The 20,301-nt window shown below is 39.6% G+C and overlaps 1 protein-coding gene across 1 annotated transcript in view; it reads right to left on the bottom strand.

Annotated features, from left to right (window-relative positions):
- LOC131063625 (uncharacterized) overlaps positions 1-20,301 on the bottom strand; it is a 108,289-nt gene that overhangs the window by 64,898 nt on the left and 23,090 nt on the right. Inside the window, exons 2-4 of the mRNA XM_057997511.1 lie at positions 6,946-7,012; positions 6,607-6,645; positions 6,189-6,302 (exon numbers count right to left, since the gene is read on the bottom strand). Of these exons, the coding sequence (XP_057853494.1) occupies positions 6,189-6,302; positions 6,607-6,645; positions 6,946-7,012 (220 nt within the window). The remainder of the gene's footprint in view (positions 1-6,188; positions 6,303-6,606; positions 6,646-6,945; positions 7,013-20,301) is intronic.

Raw genomic sequence — 20,301 nt, 5'->3', positions numbered from 1 at the left:
CCTTTGTGCCAATGCCAATGGGGGAACATAGGATTCAGCGGCATGTTGCACTGGTTTCAACAAGTGATCAATGTACCCCTCAGCTTGCTCAGCACAAGCTGGATACATGTCTCTCTCAGCGGTCATTTCGTCGAGTTGTCTGAGCATATTCTGCACGGAATCTTTGAACTCTTCCCTTTCCTGCTCTTTGGTGGCTCGCCCTATTGGGATGGTCACAATACTATAATCAGCTAATGCAATCTGATCCGTTGGTTTACCTGCAGGTGGGGTGGCAATATGAATGGTATAGTTCCTTTGCTCATCCTTAGTGATCCTGGAGTAGGTCTTGGGCTTTTTCTTACCTTTGGATTTTATTTCTCCTATGCGAGAGAAGATATCCTCCAGGTTAATAGGTGGCTTGACAGCTGCCTTTCGCTGTACACGAGCAAATAGCCAGTCCTGAGGGATGGTCTGTCCAGATGTAATTGCCAAATTCCCACTCTGTCCCTTGGAGGCTTCAGTTGGCTCACTGCCTACCTGCAATTGATAAATCATAGAAGGAACAGATGCAGTATCCAATCCTTTACTCATGGTTGAGTTCTCTAATACCTCGCTGAACAACTGTTGGGTATCCTCATGTGATGGTTGCTCTTCAGTTTTGTCGGGTTCCTGAGTCTCATCCTCCTTTTGTTCTCCCTCAACGGTGGTGTCATCCTTGCCGCCGCTATTCAATTGCAATTCATGCCTACTTCCCTGTGTGAGTTGATTCTTACCAGCCTCTTGATTAGGTGCAATCTATCCCTCCTCAACTTGATTCCCAGCTTCATCAGGGCCAACGACCCTTACTTTTCATCTTGCTCACCTTGTGCCTGAGGATTATTTGCCTCGAACGCATCAATATCACTCTATGAAGGCGGAGCGGGTATGTAGTCAAGTTCAACCACATCATCCTCTGAGCTGGGGTCTCTGGATGATGAACCAACCTCTGACCTCCTGATAAGGATCTTTTCTCTCCTTGTTCTTTTTGATGTCCGAGTCCTTCTATTGGCTCTTGCTTTCTTCCTCTTCTTTCCAAGTTTCTCAACCTCTTCCTTTGGTGCGCTTGAGGTTCCTTCATCCTCCGAAGACTGGGAATCGAGACTGTCCATCAGATTGTATGTGAATTGGGTCCCTTCATGGGTCAGTTTCTCAATTTGTTGGGATAGCCAGTAATCGATATACCTCCTTGGAGCTTCCATGACTGCCTCAAAATCAGTGATTGGGTCCTGAGTCCAATCAATGCCTAGCAAGAGGTTCTTAACTGCCTCAAATTCTCGGACTTGCAAGCAATTACCATAATCCGTTACTTGATCTAGGACCTGGCAATACTCATAACGCCGCATTTGCTAGACACTTAGCCTAGAATACTCACGCCGTCAGACTTCAAAGTCATCAGAACAGTTGCTCCAATAATCCTCTATTGACGCCTTTGCCCTGTAGTGCCTACTATAGGCTCTCTTTGCCAATTTATCATGATTGAAGCACTTCCTAGGGAAATGTTCCTGTAGGCCATAGGACGCCAATTTAGCAAACGACTCCTCAGCTTGCACCGAATTTTTGAAATGCACATCAAGGGTACCCAAAATCATGGGGAAGGTGAACCCGGATTGCTTCTTATCTCTGAGTAGACTGCCTGCTAGGTGTGCCTATCTTGCAACTTCCATGAGGACTATTTTATCTGACGAATAGCGTGGAAGCCGAAATGGTGCTCTCTCAAAGCCTGCTATTCTAATGTAAGTGAACCTAGGAAACTGGATAAACCATGCACCATATTTCCAGATCAAAATGATAGCCTGTTCTGAGAGCCTTATGTGCAATCCTCCTTGCATTAATCTGACTAGGTGCATTGTAAAGGCATCATTGACATGCTCATACTGACCAATTGCGTAGGCAATGTTATTCTTTTCTCTTTGAGCAATGTCATAATAATGCAGTTGAGGGTAGCATTCATACACCTTCACTTGATTCAGCCCATTCCCAATCTCACCTTTCTTGATTAACCCTGTCAGTGGCCGATGTCGGGCAAACATGTAAATCAAGTAGGAAGTCATGGTAAAGTACTTATTTTCTTCAAGCTCGATCAGCTATGTATGGATATTGTCACTGATCATCTGAGCCTAGTCAAATTTGGACTTCCCAACGAAGACCTGCAAAGTAAAGTAGAGCATCCATTCCTCAAAAAAATTAGATTGAGGGAGTCCCGTAACCCGGCTGAGTAAGGTGACCATATCACCATACTCGTTATGAAAATCACTTCTGGGGGTCTTTTTACTGATCCTAATGCTTGGGGGTCATCTTTCTTTGTACCACTCTTCGTTTATCTATGTTTTGCATTTAGCAGGATTCATGTCATAAGCGACCTGCGCCTCATCAATAGTTGTAGCAATAGGATTATCAGGAAATGGGATATCAAATGCCTCCCCAATGGCTTCAAGTGTGAAATCAGCTAGCACCATCCCCTCTAGCACCACTGATCTGGTTTCTGGCTGATAATGTCTAGCAGCCTCAACCACTAGTTCATAATTCTTCACGGCCGGAGGGAAACCAGCTACCTGAGCAATACCACTCTCCATCATCCGCCTGAGCTTTCCACAGGCGTTTGGAGAGTATACCTTGTTCCTAAAATCTTGAATGTCTATGTGGCCCAAATCTATGTCCCCTATGTTCTCCCATACACTCTGGACCTTCGACTCCCTAACTCCTCCCCTTTGGTATTGGTACTTCATTTTCTTGCCCCTACGGGGAATGTCAGACTTAGAAACCTGAGACGTTCCAGTTGCACCAGGTGTCTTTGAGGATTCAGTCGACGATCTAGGCATCTATCCTGCACAATCGAACACGGATTACGAGACAAGATAAAGCAACAAAACGGGTTAGCCAAAATAGAGGACGACGTTAGCGCATAAAACCAATGATAAACGGGAAAATCGAATTTTGAAAAAGCATGACGTTTCACTAAATAGAGCCAGATCACCCGGAAACTAAATGCTATTTGAAGCAGAAAATTAAGTTGGTTTCATTTAAATTTTGCTACTTGGAGCGGGTTTCAAAAATGCTACTTCCGATTGATTACGGAAGCAAGGGAAAATGTTCTAGCTTGCGACTCGAGGTTCGAATGTTTTGATGATTGCCAATCTTTCGCACTTGGAAAAGAGTTTTGCTCAAGCTCAGATTCGAATTTTCAAAATTTCTCTGAGTCTGAATTTTCATTTCAACGGTTAATTTCCCTAGCTGGTTATTGTTATTGCATGCTATGCTTGATGTTTTCTAAAATCATGACCTACAAAACTTCACTTTCTCACCCATGTCTATCCCCAGCTTAAACATCATGACCAATTTTGCACAAATTAATGATTTAAAGGAGAGAATCGAATCTTACTTGGCGGATTGCCCAACGTAGAATGATCTTCGGCCAAAAACGACCTTCTCCAAATTGCGTAGCGAAAATGCCCCCCCTTTTTTGTGTGATTTATTGAAACTTCGGAGACTTGGGTGATTTTGCAAAGTCTTTGTAGGTTAAACGCTTTCCCTTCTCTTCCTTTTTCACGCAACCTCGGACTGCAAGGGCTTTTTGCCAAGTTTAACGCCTTTCTACTTTCCCTTTTTACGCGACTTCTATTTTTGGGCCGAGGGAGGTTTTTGAAAAGCTTAAGAACAACACCTCCTTTCCTTACATGCGATTTTGTATTTTGGCATAAAGGAGGTGAATGCAAAATTTAACGCCTTCACCACACTCTCCAACCTCGTATTTTTGGCATAAAGGAAAACTCTGCAAATTGTGTGAGTTTAATACCTCTCTTCTTCACGCAAGTTCGAGCTGGGAGAGGCGCTTTGCAAACTCGAATTTGAAAACCCCCCTTTCTCTTCACGCGATTTCGGCCTGGAAGAGTCACTTGAAAAGCTTTTATGTTTTAACGCCTTCACTTATATTTCACGATTTTCATGTTGTCCATTTTTCGGGCTAAAACCCACTTTTGCAAACTTTATGAAAGTTAAAACGCCCAACTCCCTATTTCGCGATTTCGGGCAAGAACTGACTTTTGCAAATTTTAAAAGGTAAAACGCCCAACTCCCTATTTCGTGATTTTGGGCAAAAAATGACTTTTGCAAATTTTAAAAGGTAAAACGCCCAACTCCCTATTTCGTGATTTTCGGCTTGAAAGAATAAAATGCAAACTTTAACATTTTCGGCTTGATGAGCATTTTCGCGAATTTGGTGTTTTCGGGTTGAAAGGCTAAAATGCGAATTTTAACATTTTCGGCTTCTTTCCTTTACTAACTTTCATTTTTGGGCTAAAAGGCCCTTTCAAAAAGTTAAAAATGCCTTTCCTTGATATTTTCAAAATTTTCGGGCCAAGAGGAGTTTTTTTAAAAGTTTTTTAAGTTTTACGCTTTCCCTTCATTTTCATTTTCGGGCCAAAAGCCCCTTTTGCAAACTTCAAAAAAAAAACGCCCTACTTATTTCGCATTTTCAGGCTAGAAGGGTCTTTTGAAAAAATTTAAAATTAACGCCTTACTCCTCATTTCGAAATCTATTTTCAGCCTAAAGAATCATTTTGCAAAATTAATAAGTTAAGCGTTTAACATCATTTTCGGGATTTTCGGCCATTTTGCAAAGTTTGTAAAAAATGACGCCTTACTCTTATTCTCTATTTTCGGGTCAAAAGGCCATTTTAAAAAAGTTACCAAGTTAAAACTATTCTCTATTTTCGGGTCTTTTGCAAGCTTTTTAAGTTAACGCCTAATTCGGCCTAAAAGGCCTTTTGCAAAACTCATGGATAACTGAAATTCTTGCCTACTTAGCCGATTTTCAAACTCATGCAAAAATTAGTCTCCTTTGTGAGAATTTTGAACATTTAAAATTACTACTCTCTGCAAATCCACCCCTTGGCCCTACATCTTAAATTAACAGACGCCCCATCTCCTTGTACGGCTCATGATTCAACCTTCTCATTCCGGACGGGATCATGCTTGACCTTTGATACGAACTCCTGAGGACTTAAGGAACCGGGCAGGCTCACTCTTCTGCAGGATCATTTCTTCACTATTACCTGCTGCATCTCAATGGCGGATAAAAATCAAAATCCCACACCGGGGGCGAGACGAAAATCAAAAAAGAAAAAGGGGGGACCCTGTCGACGACGGGGAGTGTGTGCAACGCACATCAGAGTCCTTGTCTCTATGAAGCTATTGGTGACCAAAACATGGAAAATCCAAAAATAGTGAATCACAATGGAAAAGACTACACTTGTTACAACTTGGACCCAAACAGACTTCACTAAATCTAAGTAGTCAAAAAAAAAGAAAAGATAAACCAGGGAGACAGAAAATGGATAATGAATAGGGAAAAGTTTGGAAACAAAGCAAGCAAATACACTAATCCATCTAATAGAACCAAAATTAAAAGAAACAGAGCAAGCCAAAGAATAAGACAGGGGCCTTGAGTCTGAATCAAATTTGGACATGTTGTAGATATAACACTAACAAAATGTCAAAAATAAAAAATGAGGAATATTTCAAATAATTTATCTTTGGAAGAGAATGAATTTCAACTAAATTACATCAAAGGTTATGTAATATGTTTTAGCATCCGATAAGGTTTTAGTTCAAAATTATAAATTTCTGATTAGTATTGTTTCAGAATGATTCTTGGTTTAAAAAGGAGAACGAAAATAAGTGAAATCGAAAATTTTCCATTGTGTGATGTACAGGAAACTCACATCCTTAAACTGTAGATGATGAGGTACCTGCTTTTATTGAACGGCACCTTTCCGATGTAAAAAATTGGTCTTATGCAACTTTCTATACAAAACATAGTGTAATTAACATTTGACAAATTTATCCTCCCAGTAACTTAATATAAATAGAATCCTAGGATGGTACATTATCGCAATAATCCAGGACACCAGATTCAAAGAGCACACACAAGGCAAGAATGGAATTCAAACATACAATTGATAATCTGAAAAACATTGTCATCAGACCACACCCATGTTTGGCATATTCATGTTGAAAAGCATTATTCACTTTGATTTTCTATCAATAAAGTGGCTTTCACAATGTTTTTGAATAATTGTTTTTGTTGTGTTTAATCCAAAGGTATTGTGAAACTGTCTTCCTGCAGAGAATTTAGATCTGAAAGAGAGTGGTTTATATGAATAATATTTTACCTGACTCTGAAATATTTTATTCAGTTTTGCACACTTTTCTCTTTCTAGTGAGAGTTGGGAAAACAATGTTTTGTTTTCCTTTTCAAATCTTTCACAAGCTTCAGCTCCCACGTACTGCACACAAGCTAAACTAAAGTCAATGTCAGATAAATGAGGAATCTTGAGTTTCCAAATTTCCTTGTTAGTCATGCACTGCTAATAAGGACCCCAGTAAACCAAAAAGAAAGAGAAATTTCAGCCAACAGAAGAGTTAATTTAAATTTCCTTGTTAGTCATGCAATGCTAACAAGGACCCCAGTAAACCAAAAAGAAAGAGAAATTTCAGCCAACAGAAGAGTTAATTTAAATGGAATGAAAAATCATATTTTTATTCCAAATAGTACTATTGGTGCCAAGGAACTTTTTTATTTTGACTTACCAATAAGCTTAGGCATGCATTCCCATACTGCTCCTTCGGCTGCAACCAAAAGATACAACTAACTCAAAATTCTTCATGCCAGATTGAATACTTGCATGCAAAAAAACAAAACCGAAGAACCAATGTCAACATTGCAAACAACATAAAACGAGAAAGTGTTTAATAGCAATTGAACCCTTCAGGAAAGAGGAAGAACCCTTCAGAAAAGAGGAATGACCCTTAACATAGAGAAACGTAAAACTCTGATGTTGAAAAGACCAATAGTAAATTAAGGTACAATGGCAAAGATGTCAACTACACTAAATTATTGATACAGAGGTACCGTAACAAAATGCCAACCTGATTGAATTGTTGAAGAAACTTTACAACAGAAGAAACAAGTTGACCATGTAGATCATCAACACGCCTGAAAAATGAAACCCCAGAAAGCGTAGACAACATTATAAATCCACACACATAAGATAAAGTTGTTTTCAAGCAACACAACAATATTATCCCATGAAAAATAACCAATAGACAATTCCATCAATTTGGAGCACATGATAAAGCATCAATCCAGGAAATGTTGCAGCATTCATATATCTGTACAATCAAAATGTCAGATGCATAAAATGCTTATTTAGCAAAAGAACAAACCATAAGGCCTCCATACTAGATATTTCAACAAAGATTATAAAAAGTTACCCTTAGATATATGAAATTTGAATTAAACACACATTCTCCATTTCCTCCCGTCTTTTGACCAAAATATGCATATTTACAAGGGACTAATTCAATTCTGCATATATTCTACCAAAAATTAACCATGGAAGTTCCTATTGACTAATATAATGATATTATCAAACATATTACTTTATTTTGAAAATCTCTAAAAAGAAAACTTTGTCTAACCCTATAAAAAAATTGAACCACAATTTTCCATTCGGTGTATCTTACAAAGAGCCTTGGCAAGTTAAACAAGTCAAATTGGCAGCTTAAAACACCAAAACAGAACAAAGAAAGATTGGATAAAATCATAAATAAATAGATATGCAGTGATCAGTATTAAGCTATGAATTTTTAATAAAAATGCACAAATACTGATAGAAGCATTTGTGAAACAGATCAAAACAAATAAGAATGATGATTAACAAGAAGTATGTAGAGAGAAGTATAAATGTGACATTTGCAGCAATCTTTGATTTAGTCAACATTGCATGAAGAAGACTTCAAGTTATAGAGAAAATGATTATTCACTAATATAGAGATGTCTGAGTATTGTTATGACCATACATTCAAGGAAAGCATGACCTAGAGAATATTGTATGCTTGGTTGTTGATGCAAGCACACGTTCAACAATACAATTTGGCTTATGTTGAGTCACGCACATGAATAAAGGGTACACGTTGATACCATATTGCTTGTGTGCACATACATCTTGGGGATTCCCCATTTTGAAAATAGAACAAAATTTACCTAGATTTGATGATTGGCTTGGCACTAGCCACTTTTGGCTTTCCCACCTCTAGTTGTGTTTTCATCATTAGAGTGTTCTTTTTTAGTTACTTTCCAAGGCATAGAGTTTCTTTACTTTGTTACTTTTATATTGGAACAAAATATATGCTGTCTCATTGGCCTACTTTGGTCACTTCTGGTCATTAAAATAATTTCTCTTTCCATCATCATTGTTCTATTTTTTAATCTACAAGTTTTATGTTGCCTCACACCTTCGCTGGACTTCAATATTTGCTCTTCGTAAATTGTGATCATTAAGTGGGTACTCCCATGAGAGTCAGAAGCACATATCAATATTGCAAATATGGAACTCATCAATGAGGCAACTCTACAAGAGGGCATAGCTTCATTATTAACAAAGAGGAACAAGGACCAAAAGAATCCCATGCAACTAATTTTGAGGAATATCTAATATGAAATGATTTTAATTACATGCATGAGACTACATGATCTCCATGATCACTAATTGCACCAGCACAAACTACTCAAAGATTCCTAGGACAAGTGCCATCCTTTAGAAGGCTTCTCCTTCTATTGCTGATTTGAGTTAACAACTCTGCCAATCCTTATAATCTATTTTCCTCATATAATTGTAACATGGAACCAACTCTTGTTGCTCCTTCATCTTTGGCTCGAATGTCCACGTACATTCAAGGATAATATTTTCGTTCATCTCTACCACCCTCTCACTCCTCTTCAAGTATCATCCATATGTCTATCTTGCATTTAAGCCTGTGAAAGCTACTTATTAGTTGAGCAATGAGGATCTTTTTCCATCTGTTTGATTTCAATACTTATATATTCTTTTTCACTATGTTCATAAGCCATATTGAATTATGTAATATAATGTTGTCATTTTGTAATGTCCCTATTTTCGAGTTCTCTTGCTTTGCAGATGGCATTGACTTCCTAGGTTTGTGTCAACCTGATCAGAGAGGCAATTTGATTTTACCAGCGAGCTCAGATAGTTTAGTGGAGTTGTATGACAATTTCAGATGTTACTTCTGGCTTTTGGTTTAGTCTTCAAGATTCTTGGAGGGAGCATCTATTTTTATTAAGTCACTCAGTTGGGTCCATTTATCATCTTTCATCATCAAGATCACTCTTATGTAGTCAGTTTTCAATTTTGATGCTTTTTTACCATTGTTTCTATTTGGGTGTAATTTAGAGCTATATTTAATTAGTTTCACTAAGGTTGTCATTTTAATTAAATTATTTAATCGAACACCTCAATATTATAGATTGTTGGAAAGAGAATGGAAAGTTTTAAATGATGAAATTCTTAAAAGTGACTTTAAGTGTCAAAAATGTTCTAAAAGTAAAATAAATCACTTTTTGGCATTAAAAGGCTTATCAAATTAATGAAGTGATTTTAAATGGAATTTTTCAAAAGTTCTCTAAAAAGCTTAGAAAAAGGGGGATATGTTTGTAAATTTATAAGAACTATATTTAAATGTTTATTCCTTGTAACTGCTGCAATATGTAATAGCAAGTTGGACTGAGTTATATTTGATTAATGTAATTGTTGTTTGTTCTCTATCATCAAATTATGCAATATCTTTCATTGAAACTTGTTCAAACTTGAATTCATGAAATCTGCAACAAACTATCTATTGCTGCGAGAAAAGTACTGCTACTCTTTCGGTCAACACAAAATAGAATGCTAAGTATCCTATCCTCTCTTGAATAAGGATATCCCTAATGCTGCTAAGGATGATCAATAGGGACAACCTCAAGGTTCCAACTGTCAGGCCTTGATTGCTAAAGATAACTCAGCAATTGATGTGTTTTGCGACTAAACACGAGGGGACTTACGGATGCAACAAGTTGGCCTGCATCTGACGATGCTTTGGATCTCAAGCTGGGAAAATAAAAGCAAAAGGGGTAGGGTTTAGGAAACCTAAGGACAATGGTAGTAATGATTGATGTTGCAGGTAGACAAATTTCCAACAAACTAATCCCTGCTTAGCCAGAGATATACTCACAACTCCACAAGGATAGTGCAAGCTCCAAGGGATGAAAGGATTTTCAAACTATGGATATCCATTTAGGCATCCAATTCTGGCACAGCCTGAGACAAACACCCACGGTTGAACTAAGCACGGTTTTGGATTCAAACTTACCATACACAAAGACCTACAATCAGCAAGCCCTCAATGGTATGAACCTGAAATTACATCAAATACCCTCACATTTCACCATTAAAATCACTGAACTCTAACTCTAACTGACCAAATGAAAAGAAACCATGCAAACAGAAGAGAACAAATGACAAACACCATACTTCAATGTTTATTTATTTGTTTCAACTACCATTACAACATTTTTGGCTCAATAGTCCTACTTTGCTTCTACTCCTAATCTGCAAACTGCCTAACTATTTTAACCTCTAATGATCTAGCCTTCTAACAAAGAGAGAGGCATCTGCCTTTTATAGATTTTACATTTTGGATCAAAGGTCAGGATTGAACTCATCCAGTGGTTGCAATCTGCCTTCTAGAAGCTTGACAGCTTTAGCCCATGCCTAGTAACTTTCCAGCTGCCTTCTCAACCACTTCCTCAGCTACCTACAACAGTTCTTAATCAATTTAGTAGATCAAGTAGCTAAGAAATAACTAACCTGTGTCCCCCTTGTTTTAAATTGCATTAATGGGGACCTATGTGTAGTTATTTTACAATAAGGCAATTATGTTTTACAAAATGATTTTCTTTTGTTTCCAGTTGTGCATCTCTTTGGTTCTGCATGTTCCTATAGCATCTTGTGTAATCACCAGCCTTTAATCTTGTGATCTGGACTTCAACTTCTTGTGTTGCTGGTGGTTATGGTTTCGCCTTCCGATCTTTGGGGCACTCTTTGTTGACGCTGCAAGCCAATGAGGTGTTCAGTGTACTGGCATGGTGTTCGTGATACTTCGAATTGTAGCACTTAAGCATCTTTGCCTGGCTTCCTTTGAGCTCCTCATCCTCCATGAACAGATAGGTCAAAGATCAATTATCATTTTGTTGTCATTCCATTATCGTCACTTAGCACCGATCTTTCTTAATTGGTTTGGATATCTTCATTGGGTGCCACCAAACTAGAAAAATTCATCACGATATTACATCAGTTCCCTTTTTGATGTGATTTGATAGTTTAGGCCTCTCCTAGGCGATAGGAATGCTTTTGGGAGAAACGCCTTATACTCTTCACGTTAGCACATACCGAAGTTTAGAGTCTCATGATTTTAATGTTATTAGACTTAGCTTGAAACAAAATTCAGTATATTTTTCGGCCTTTACAAAGGCGTTGCGAGGGCAAAATGTCCTCCTCTTGACAACATGAACACATTTTCGATGTTTAGAGGCTTCAACAAACTTTAAGATGTTAACGAACTTTAGGTTTTTACCTTGCCAAACTTTATTACCCCTCTTCTACGTTTTGAAACTTCAACCCTTTAAAGGTGACTTTGGAGCTAGGACTCGAACCTAGGACCTTCCATACGTTGTTGGAGTGCTCTACTACTGAGCTAATGGCCTCTCTAGGACCAATCCATCGTCGGTGCAAGTGTGGCTTATTTCCAACACCAACATGAACTTTATTGCCTTGTTTTGGTTTTAAACATAGCATGGGCATTTGATTTACTCGACCCCCTTTGACTTGGCCAAGTACCCTTTCGGTATTTTATCGGCCTTTGAGGTGATGGAGGCCCTTTTCGTTTGAACGTCATAGATTATTTTTCCTTAGCTTTTAAAATGTACATGAGATTCGACCTTTGGCATTTTTCACAGCAGTTTCTATCAACGGATACAATAGTATCTTCTTCTTTTTTTTAACGCCCAATTTTGACGGGCTTTTAGAAGCCATGTTGAGGGTTTTTATCGACCTTTTATCGGCGAGTAGAAAGCAAAATACAAATCGCCTTACCTCTTCATTTTGTCTCGAACCCCTTTTGAACTCTCAACACTCTGTAGGGTTGGCATTTTCGGCTTTTAAAAACATACAACTCCCTATCGAGCTGGACTTCAGTATTTTTCTTAGGCTTTGAAGGGCAATGATAGGAGGTGATTTCAAAGAAAACTCAGCTTTTATTTTCATTTGCTTCTCAACTTTTCATTCGACTTTCACCTGTTTTGCCCTTAGACGCAATTCGGGATTACTTTCGGGATCATTAGGGATGCTAGAAATGCAGAGTCGAGCCTGGGAGGCCTGCAATAGCAAAAAAAAAAAAGAATTTCATTTCAATGAAATACCCGAGCTTTTCCTTGTGTCTCAACCTCACATGGAGCATCGTCGGGATTTCCTCGGCATTTTCAAGGGGGGGTTGACTTTGTCTACAAACTTCTCTCTCTTACAAGGGCAGGCAAAAGGGGGGTCCCCTATTTGAGACAGGGTAGGATGTGCGAGCACAACACTATCCATATATGAAAGCAAGTTGTTTGATGAAATTATCAAGAAGTTAAAAGTGAAAATTTGGGCAAAATCCATAGCGGATATTACAGTGGTATTAGAGTTGGTGGTTTTACCAGCTTGTTGGGAATTCAAAGGATTGATTTTCAGTTTTAAGCATGGCATCAAAAGATAGAAAAGGTTGGCCAAAAGACTATATGAAACAAGAAGTAAACTCAGTTATCAATCTCAACCAAGGGATGTTATTTTCAACACTCTGAAAGAAGTAGAAGAATGTTTGACCTTGGTAGAGCAATCACCCTCTGAGTTGTTGCAAATAGCCCTTGCACCTACAGTAACTTCTTTAATTCAACACAGGTGGTTGAGACATACAAATGATGAGGTAAAATGAGTGGTTACTTCTTGTTTGGGCGGGATCACGAAAATTTTAGCACCCCAAGTTCCTTATGATGATAACACAATGAAAGAGGTAATTCAATTCATGGCAGATATTTTCCAGGATTTTGATGATATCAAAATTTCTCACTATTCTAGAAGGGTTGGCACACTTTAAAAAAATTGCAAAAATCAGAATGAATTACATTATGATGGATACGGAATTGAATGATTTGATACATGTTTCACCATTTCTTTGCTACATATAGGGTAGAACATGATGATGATGTTATTGCAGCCATGCAAACTATTATGGTTTTGACTATTAATGAGAGTGGTGATGTGCCATAGTCTCTATTTTCTATCCTATCAAGTAACTTGAAGAAGGGGAATCATGGAATCCTAGTAGTTAAAGGGAGATTAGCTAAAAGGGTGATATTTTGTTGTGAAAAGAATTTGAAACCTTTCTTGGATAATGAGGAGCAGGTGGATGAAGGGAAGTCCATGGCAGAAAAATCTGATGTAATGATGGCCTTGAAACATGATGAATATGAGACAAAGCCTCCAGATGACTCTTTGGTCATGCATGCAACTCCTATGAATGAGGTTGTGCATGAAGGAAAGGACAAAACAGCAGCCTTGGATCCTAGATTGGATTCATTCAGTGATTACTCTAAGTCTAATGACTTCCTTGATGTTTCTAGTGGAGCAGATGTTGATGATGAGTTCACTAATGTACCTTAATGGGCATGGAGAAAGAAAAAATGATGATGTCTCATATAAGTTTTTGATGATCCCTAATCTCATTTCATTGATGATAACTCAAGTAGCATTGGGTTTGACTTCCAAACCAAGCCTATGGAGAAGGGCGTTTATGATGATTTCAGTGTTAGTGAGTTGGAGAGTGACTTATTTAGGGAGGTAACCATTCAGGAGGAGCATAGTGAACAGATTTCCTTTGCAGATAGCAATCAGCCCATAAGCACATGGGATTAAGATGTGTTGGCACCTAAGTACTATGAGGATCCATATTGGGATGAATTTCCTTTTGATTCTGATGCTATTCTAACTTCACCTCAAGATTCATGCATTAATGATGGCATTGAGGAAGCTAATTCTGAGAAGTTTGATGAAGAAATTGATCAAGTCTGATTTATTGTTGCATGAAGCTGATCTTGAGCAGAGGCCTAGTGACTTTGATGATTTGCATCCTCAGCTTTTTGTTGAAGATGATAAGGTAGAGACACTGAAGATTTGGGACAGCCATGGAGACACAGTTGAAAGGTATGAAACTAATTTTGATTTCTACATGCAACATAACAGCAGTTCATCATCTTTGCTTGATCCTGATTGGAAAAGTCAAACTTGGTAACTACTGAAAACGAAGTGCAAGTTGTAACTAGACTGGATGACACACATAGACATGTGGAGAACTTAATTCAGAACACATCAAGAGGCCATACTGACAGAGATATGGCTACCAAGATTGTTGTTGATGAAGCCTTGATTTTGTACAAAGAAACAAAGGCTAAGGTAGATGGACTTACTTTTGGGCTTAGTGCAACTAAGGATTCCTTGAAGAGTGTTTGAAAGTCCCTACTAGAAGCAAAAAATCAGATAGTGGTTGTGTTGACGTGTCTAAAGTCGCAGAACTTACGACTTCATCCGGCCAACGCAGAATAGAAATACTAAGAATCCTATCCTCTCTTGAGATAAGGAAATCCCTAATGTTGTGTTAATTTGATCAATGGGGATTACCTCAATGTTTTGGTTGTCAGGTCTTGACTGCAGGATAGCCTAGTAGTTTGATGTGTTTTGCTGGAAACACAAAGGGAACTTACGGTTAGACAGGATTGGTTTCGTACATGTTCCCTAGAGTTTAACAGTCCTATATCATCTGATTTTGCCTCTGATTGATGCTATTTCAGCTTGACTGGAGGGTTTCTTTAATGAAAAAAGAAAAAGGAGAGAGGGATTAAGGGTGAATAAGAACAGCTAACTAATTCTAACTAAGTCAGCATATTTCAACACAGACAGAAATCTCAAAATAACTAGAAATTACTTCACCAGCTAATTAGCACAACTAGGTAAAAACCAGTGCAATAATCTAAGGATTTCAAAGTTTATTAGATATGAACGATAGACTCTTACACCTATTTATCCAAATCTAATAACCGAACTTAGCACAAAAGGGGTTCAGACTAACCATGCAGAGGAAACAATAATCAACTATTTCCTAATGGTATGAACTAAGATTTTCCATCAAATATATGCCTAAATAACTATCTGAAATTAAATACAATTGCAGAAATATGAAATAAATGGAGAAGAGGACCATGCACTCACAGTAGAACAAACACAGCTTTAACTTCCATTAAATCCTGTATGTATTTTGCCAGAGTTTTTGCAACAATCTTTGTTTTTTCTCCTTTTTACAAAGAGGAACTAATTCCTTTATATAGATTTCCAAAAACAGATGAATGGCCAAGATTTAAACTTTAAACAAGTGGGCCAGATTCATCCTTTACCAAAATTGCCCATACCCATAAATGGGAGGCAAAATATCAGCAACAACAAAAGGAGAAGCAATAACTACCAAAAAGATAACTAATAACTACCAAAAAGTTGCTCAAAAAGTGCACATGCACGGAGCTCAAGATTTACAATTGTTTTGGTAGTTCGAAATGAACTTTATGCCTAAAAAGTGCTTTTTAAGATTTTAAAAGAAATTTGCACTATATGAAAGCACTTTCTCCTTTTTTGTTGTAGACCCCTTTTCCAGAAATTCATCCTCGCCGTGCAAATACTCCTTCCAGAGGTCCCGACCTGCCACACGTTCTGCCCGAACATAGTCTTGAAATCTGATGCATAGCTAGAACAGCACCATGCTTGGAGGCATAGGAGGATGGCGTATGTTATATTGCATAACCTCCAAGTGGCGATCTACATGCTTTAACCCACCCTTCCAGTCGGATCGATGAGCCTCAAAACTTAGTATGTCTGAATGCAATCCACTGGCAAACTCTAGGTCCTCCGTGGAGTCTGCGACCTTATCAATTCTCAATCTATCCTCCTAATCTGGTTGTACTTGGTCATCGGACAAACTATTTTTCCAGCCCAAAACCATTGATCGGAGGATCTTTCCACCAAGATCCCTCATGTTTTTCAATATTTCCTCGCATTTCTCCTACTCTTTATTAATGGTATCTTTTGTTTCATTCTTCATGCTAGCGGTCCAGTACCATTCTTTAAAAAAGCTGATGTCTTAGGGATCCAGGATAGCGGACAATGTGGGAATCTATGTGTGGGTCCAGAAAAGAGCCCTCATGAGGGGAAGAATTGTACCAACCACCTCATGAACCCTGAGACATTCCCTCTTTACCTTGAACAATTTGACAAGAATGGTCTCCCGGTGGTCGGCCATTTGCTTTACATCTTCAATGATCTGTTCTCCCTTTTCCTTAATGTCTCGAATCCATTCCTTGACAGCTTTGGCGGTATCACGTACTCCTTCAAACTCTGTTGTAGTCCTTTGTGCCAATGCCAATGGGGGGGACATGGGATTCAGGGGCATGTTGCAATGGTTTTAGCAGGTGATCAATATATCCCTCAACCTTCTCAGCACGAACTCAGTACATGTTTCTCTCAGCAGTCATTTCGTCAAGTTGCCTGAGCATATTCTGCACGAAGTCCTTGAACTCTTCCCTCTCTTGCTCTTTGGTGGCTCGCCCTATCAGGATGGTTGCAATGCTATAATCGGCCAATGCAATTTGATCTGCTGGCCTATCGACAGGTGGGGTAGCGACATGGATGGTGTGGTTCCTCTGCTCATCCTTGGTGATCCGGGAGTAGGTCTTGGGCTTCTTCTTGCCTTTGGATTTTGTTTCCCCTATGCGAGAGAAGATATCCTCCAAGTTGATGGGTGGCCTGACGGCTGCTTTCCGCTGTGCACGAGCAACTAGCCAATCTTGCGGGATGGTCTGCCCGGATGTTATGGCCAAATTCCCACTTTGCTCCTTAGTAGTTTCATCTAACTCACTGCCCATCAGCAATTGATCTGTCATAGAAGGAATAGATGCAGTATCCAGCCCTTTGCTTATAGTTGAGCTCTCCCCTACCTCACTGAACAACTATCGGGTATCCCCTTGTGATGGTTGCTCTTCAGTTCTGTCAGGCTCATGGGTCTCATCCCCCTTTCGTTCTCCTTCAACGATGGTGTCATCTTTGTCGACGCTATTCAATTGTAATTCATGTCGACTCCCCTGGGTGAGCTCATGCTTACCAGCCTCTTGATTAGGCGGAATTTCTCCCTCCTCAACTTGGTTTCCAGGTTCATTAGAACCAATGATCCTGGCCTCTGCATCTGGCTCACCTTGTGCTGGAGGATTATTAGCCTCGAACGCATCCACATCACTCTGGGAGGGCGGAGCAGGTATATAGTCAAGCTCGACTACGTCATCCTCGGAACTGGGGTCTTTGGATGACGAACTAACTTCCGACCTTTTGATAGGGATCTTTTCCCTTCTAGTTCTTTTTGACGTCCGAGTCCCTCTATTAGCTCTAGCTTTCTTCCTCTTCTTTCTGAGTTTCTCAACCTCTTCCTTCACTGCACTTGAGGTTCCCTCATCTTCCGAAGACTGGGAATCGAGACTGCCCATCATATGGTATGTAAATTGAATTCCTTCATGGGTTAGGCTCTCAATCTGTTGGTATAACCAATGATCGGTGTACCTTCCTGGAGCTGCCATAACTGCCTCAAAATCAGTAATCGGATCCTGAGACCAATCAATGCCCGACAAGAGGTACTTTACTGCCTCAAACTCTTGGACCTGCAACAATTGTCAAAATCTATCACTTGATCTGGGACCCAATGGTACTCATAAAGCCGCATCTGCTGGACACTTAGCCGGGAATACTCACGCCTTCGGACCTCATAGTCATTGGAACAATTTGTCCAATAGTCCTTAATTGATGCCTTTGCTCTGTAGCGCCTACCATAGGCTCTTTTTGCTAAATTGTCATGATCAAAACATTTCCTTGGGAAATGTTCCTGTAGGCCATAAGATGCTAATTCAGCAAGTGACTCATCAGCTTGTACTGAATTCTTGAAATACACATCGAGGGCACCCAAAATCATAGGGAAGGTGAATCCGGACTGTTTCTTATCTCTGAGTAAGCTGCCCGCTGGATGTGCCTGCCTTGCAACCTCCATAAGGACTATTTTGTCTGTCGGATAGCGTGGAAGTCGGAACGGAGCTCCCTCAAAGCTGGCTATCCTGATATAGGTGAACCTAGGGAATTGAATAAACCAGGCGCCGTACTTTTGTACCAAAATGGTAGCCTGCTCCGAGAGCCTTATGTGCAATCCCCCTTGCATCAACCTGACTAGGCGCATTGTAAAGGCGTCATTGACACGCTCATATTGACCAATTGCATAAGCAGCGTTGTTCTTTTCCCTTTGAGCTATGTCGTAGTAATGCAGCTGAGGGTAGCAGTCATACACCCTGACTTGATTTGGGTCGTTCCCGATTTCACCCTTCTTGATTAATCCTGTCAGCGGCTGGTGTCGAGCAAACATATAAACTAGGTAGGAGGTCATGGCGAAGTACTTCTTTTCCTCAAGTTAGATTAGCTGTGTATGAATATTATCACTGATGATCTGAGCCCAGTCGAACTTGGATTTCCCGGTAAAGACCTGCTCCGTAAAGTAGAACATCCACCCCTCAAAAAAGTTAGACTGAGGGAGTCCCATAACCCGGCTGAGTAAGGTGACCATATCACCATGCTCGTTATGAAAGTCACTTCTGGGGGTCTTTTTACTGATCCTAATACTCGGAGGCCTTCTCTCCTTATACCATTCTTCGTTTATCAATGTCCTGCATTTAGCAGGGTTCATGCCGTAAGCAACTTGTGCTTCATCTATGGTTGTAGCAATGGGATTATCAGGAAATGGGATGTCAAATGCATCCACAATGGCCTCAGGTGCGAAGTCAGCTAGCACCATATTTTCTAGAATCACTAATCTATTCTCTGGCTGATAATGTGGGGCAGCCTCAACTACTAGCTCATAATTCTGGACAGATGGAGGGAAACCTGTCGCCTGAGCGATACCGCCTGAGCGATACCACTTTCCATCATCCACCTAGGCTTGCCATAGGTGTTAGGAGAATATACCCAGTCTCTGAAGTCCTGAATGTCTATATGGCCCAAATCAGTATCACCTATGTTCTCCCATATGCTCTGGACTTTTGACTCCCTCACTCCTCCTCTTTGGTACTGGTACTTCATCTTCTCGCCTTTGCGGGGAATGTCAGATTTAGAGACCCGAGATGTTCCAGTTGCACCAAGTGTTTTTGAGGATTCTACCGCTGATTTAGGCATTTATGCTGCACAACCGGATGCGGATTACGAGACGAGACGAAGGGAACAAACAGGTTAGTCAAAATAGAGGATTATGTTAGTACATAAGGATCAGTGGGAAAACTGAAATTTGAAGAAAGTACGATGCTTCAATAAAAGAGCCTGATTAATTTGGAAGTGAAATGCTATGAAATAGGGAATTAAGCTCTTTGTTTAAAATCTGCTACTTGGCTGCAGTTCAGGGCTCGGGTGCATTAATGATTGCCAATTTTGCACTCGAAGAAGAGTTTTGCCTAAGTTCAGTTTTTAAAATGTTCAAAATTTCTTTGTCTAAATTTTACATTTCAAGGTTAATTTTTTGGCAGGTTCGCCTCTGCGCCATGTAAATAGACAACCAACTTTGCAGAAATAATGATTTTAAAGGAGACAAAAACAAACTTACCTCGCGAACAAGGTGTCTATCCTGCGATCTCCCCAAACTTCGGGTTTAAGAAAGGCTTTGTGCAAGTTCGGCCTGCAAGGCCCTTTTGTAAACTTTTAAGAACTTCTTCCTCCAACTAGCATCTCGCGATTTTTAGACTGCGGAAGAAATTGAAAAGGCTTTGCAAGAATGAAGGGTTAAACGCCTTCCCTTTTTATCGCGACTTTCGGCCAAGAGAAGTATTTTGCAAGCTTGAAACAGTTAAAACGTCGCCTATGAACTGCACGCTTTCCACCCTTCTTGGCGATTTTCGGAACAAAAGAGAGTTTTGCAAACCCCTGAAAACGCCTTCCTCTTTGCTTGCGATTTAACCTAGTTCGGCGATTTTGTGTGCTGGGCGATTTTCGAAGCTGAGGAGAAAAATGCAAACTCCGAAAACTTAACACCGTTTCTATCGCTTTAGCGATTTTCGACCGAAATGGGCTTTTTGCAAGGTTTAAAACTTATAACGCCCTTTTCCAAAATATCGCGACTTTCATCATTTTTGGCATTTTCGGGCTACAAGGCGGTTTTTGAAAGTTAACTTTAACGCTTTACCTCTGATTCTGCCTTTCTTCGAGCTAAAAGGGGAGAATGAAAAGCGTCAAAGTTTTAAAT

Source organism: Cryptomeria japonica, chromosome 4 (genome assembly GCF_030272615.1).
Source record: "Cryptomeria japonica chromosome 4, Sugi_1.0, whole genome shotgun sequence".
In the NCBI taxonomy this organism is placed as follows: domain Eukaryota; kingdom Viridiplantae; phylum Streptophyta; class Pinopsida; order Cupressales; family Cupressaceae; genus Cryptomeria; species Cryptomeria japonica.
Note: the sequence above shows the minus strand (reverse complement) of the source record. Positions and strands in the feature narration are given on the sequence as shown.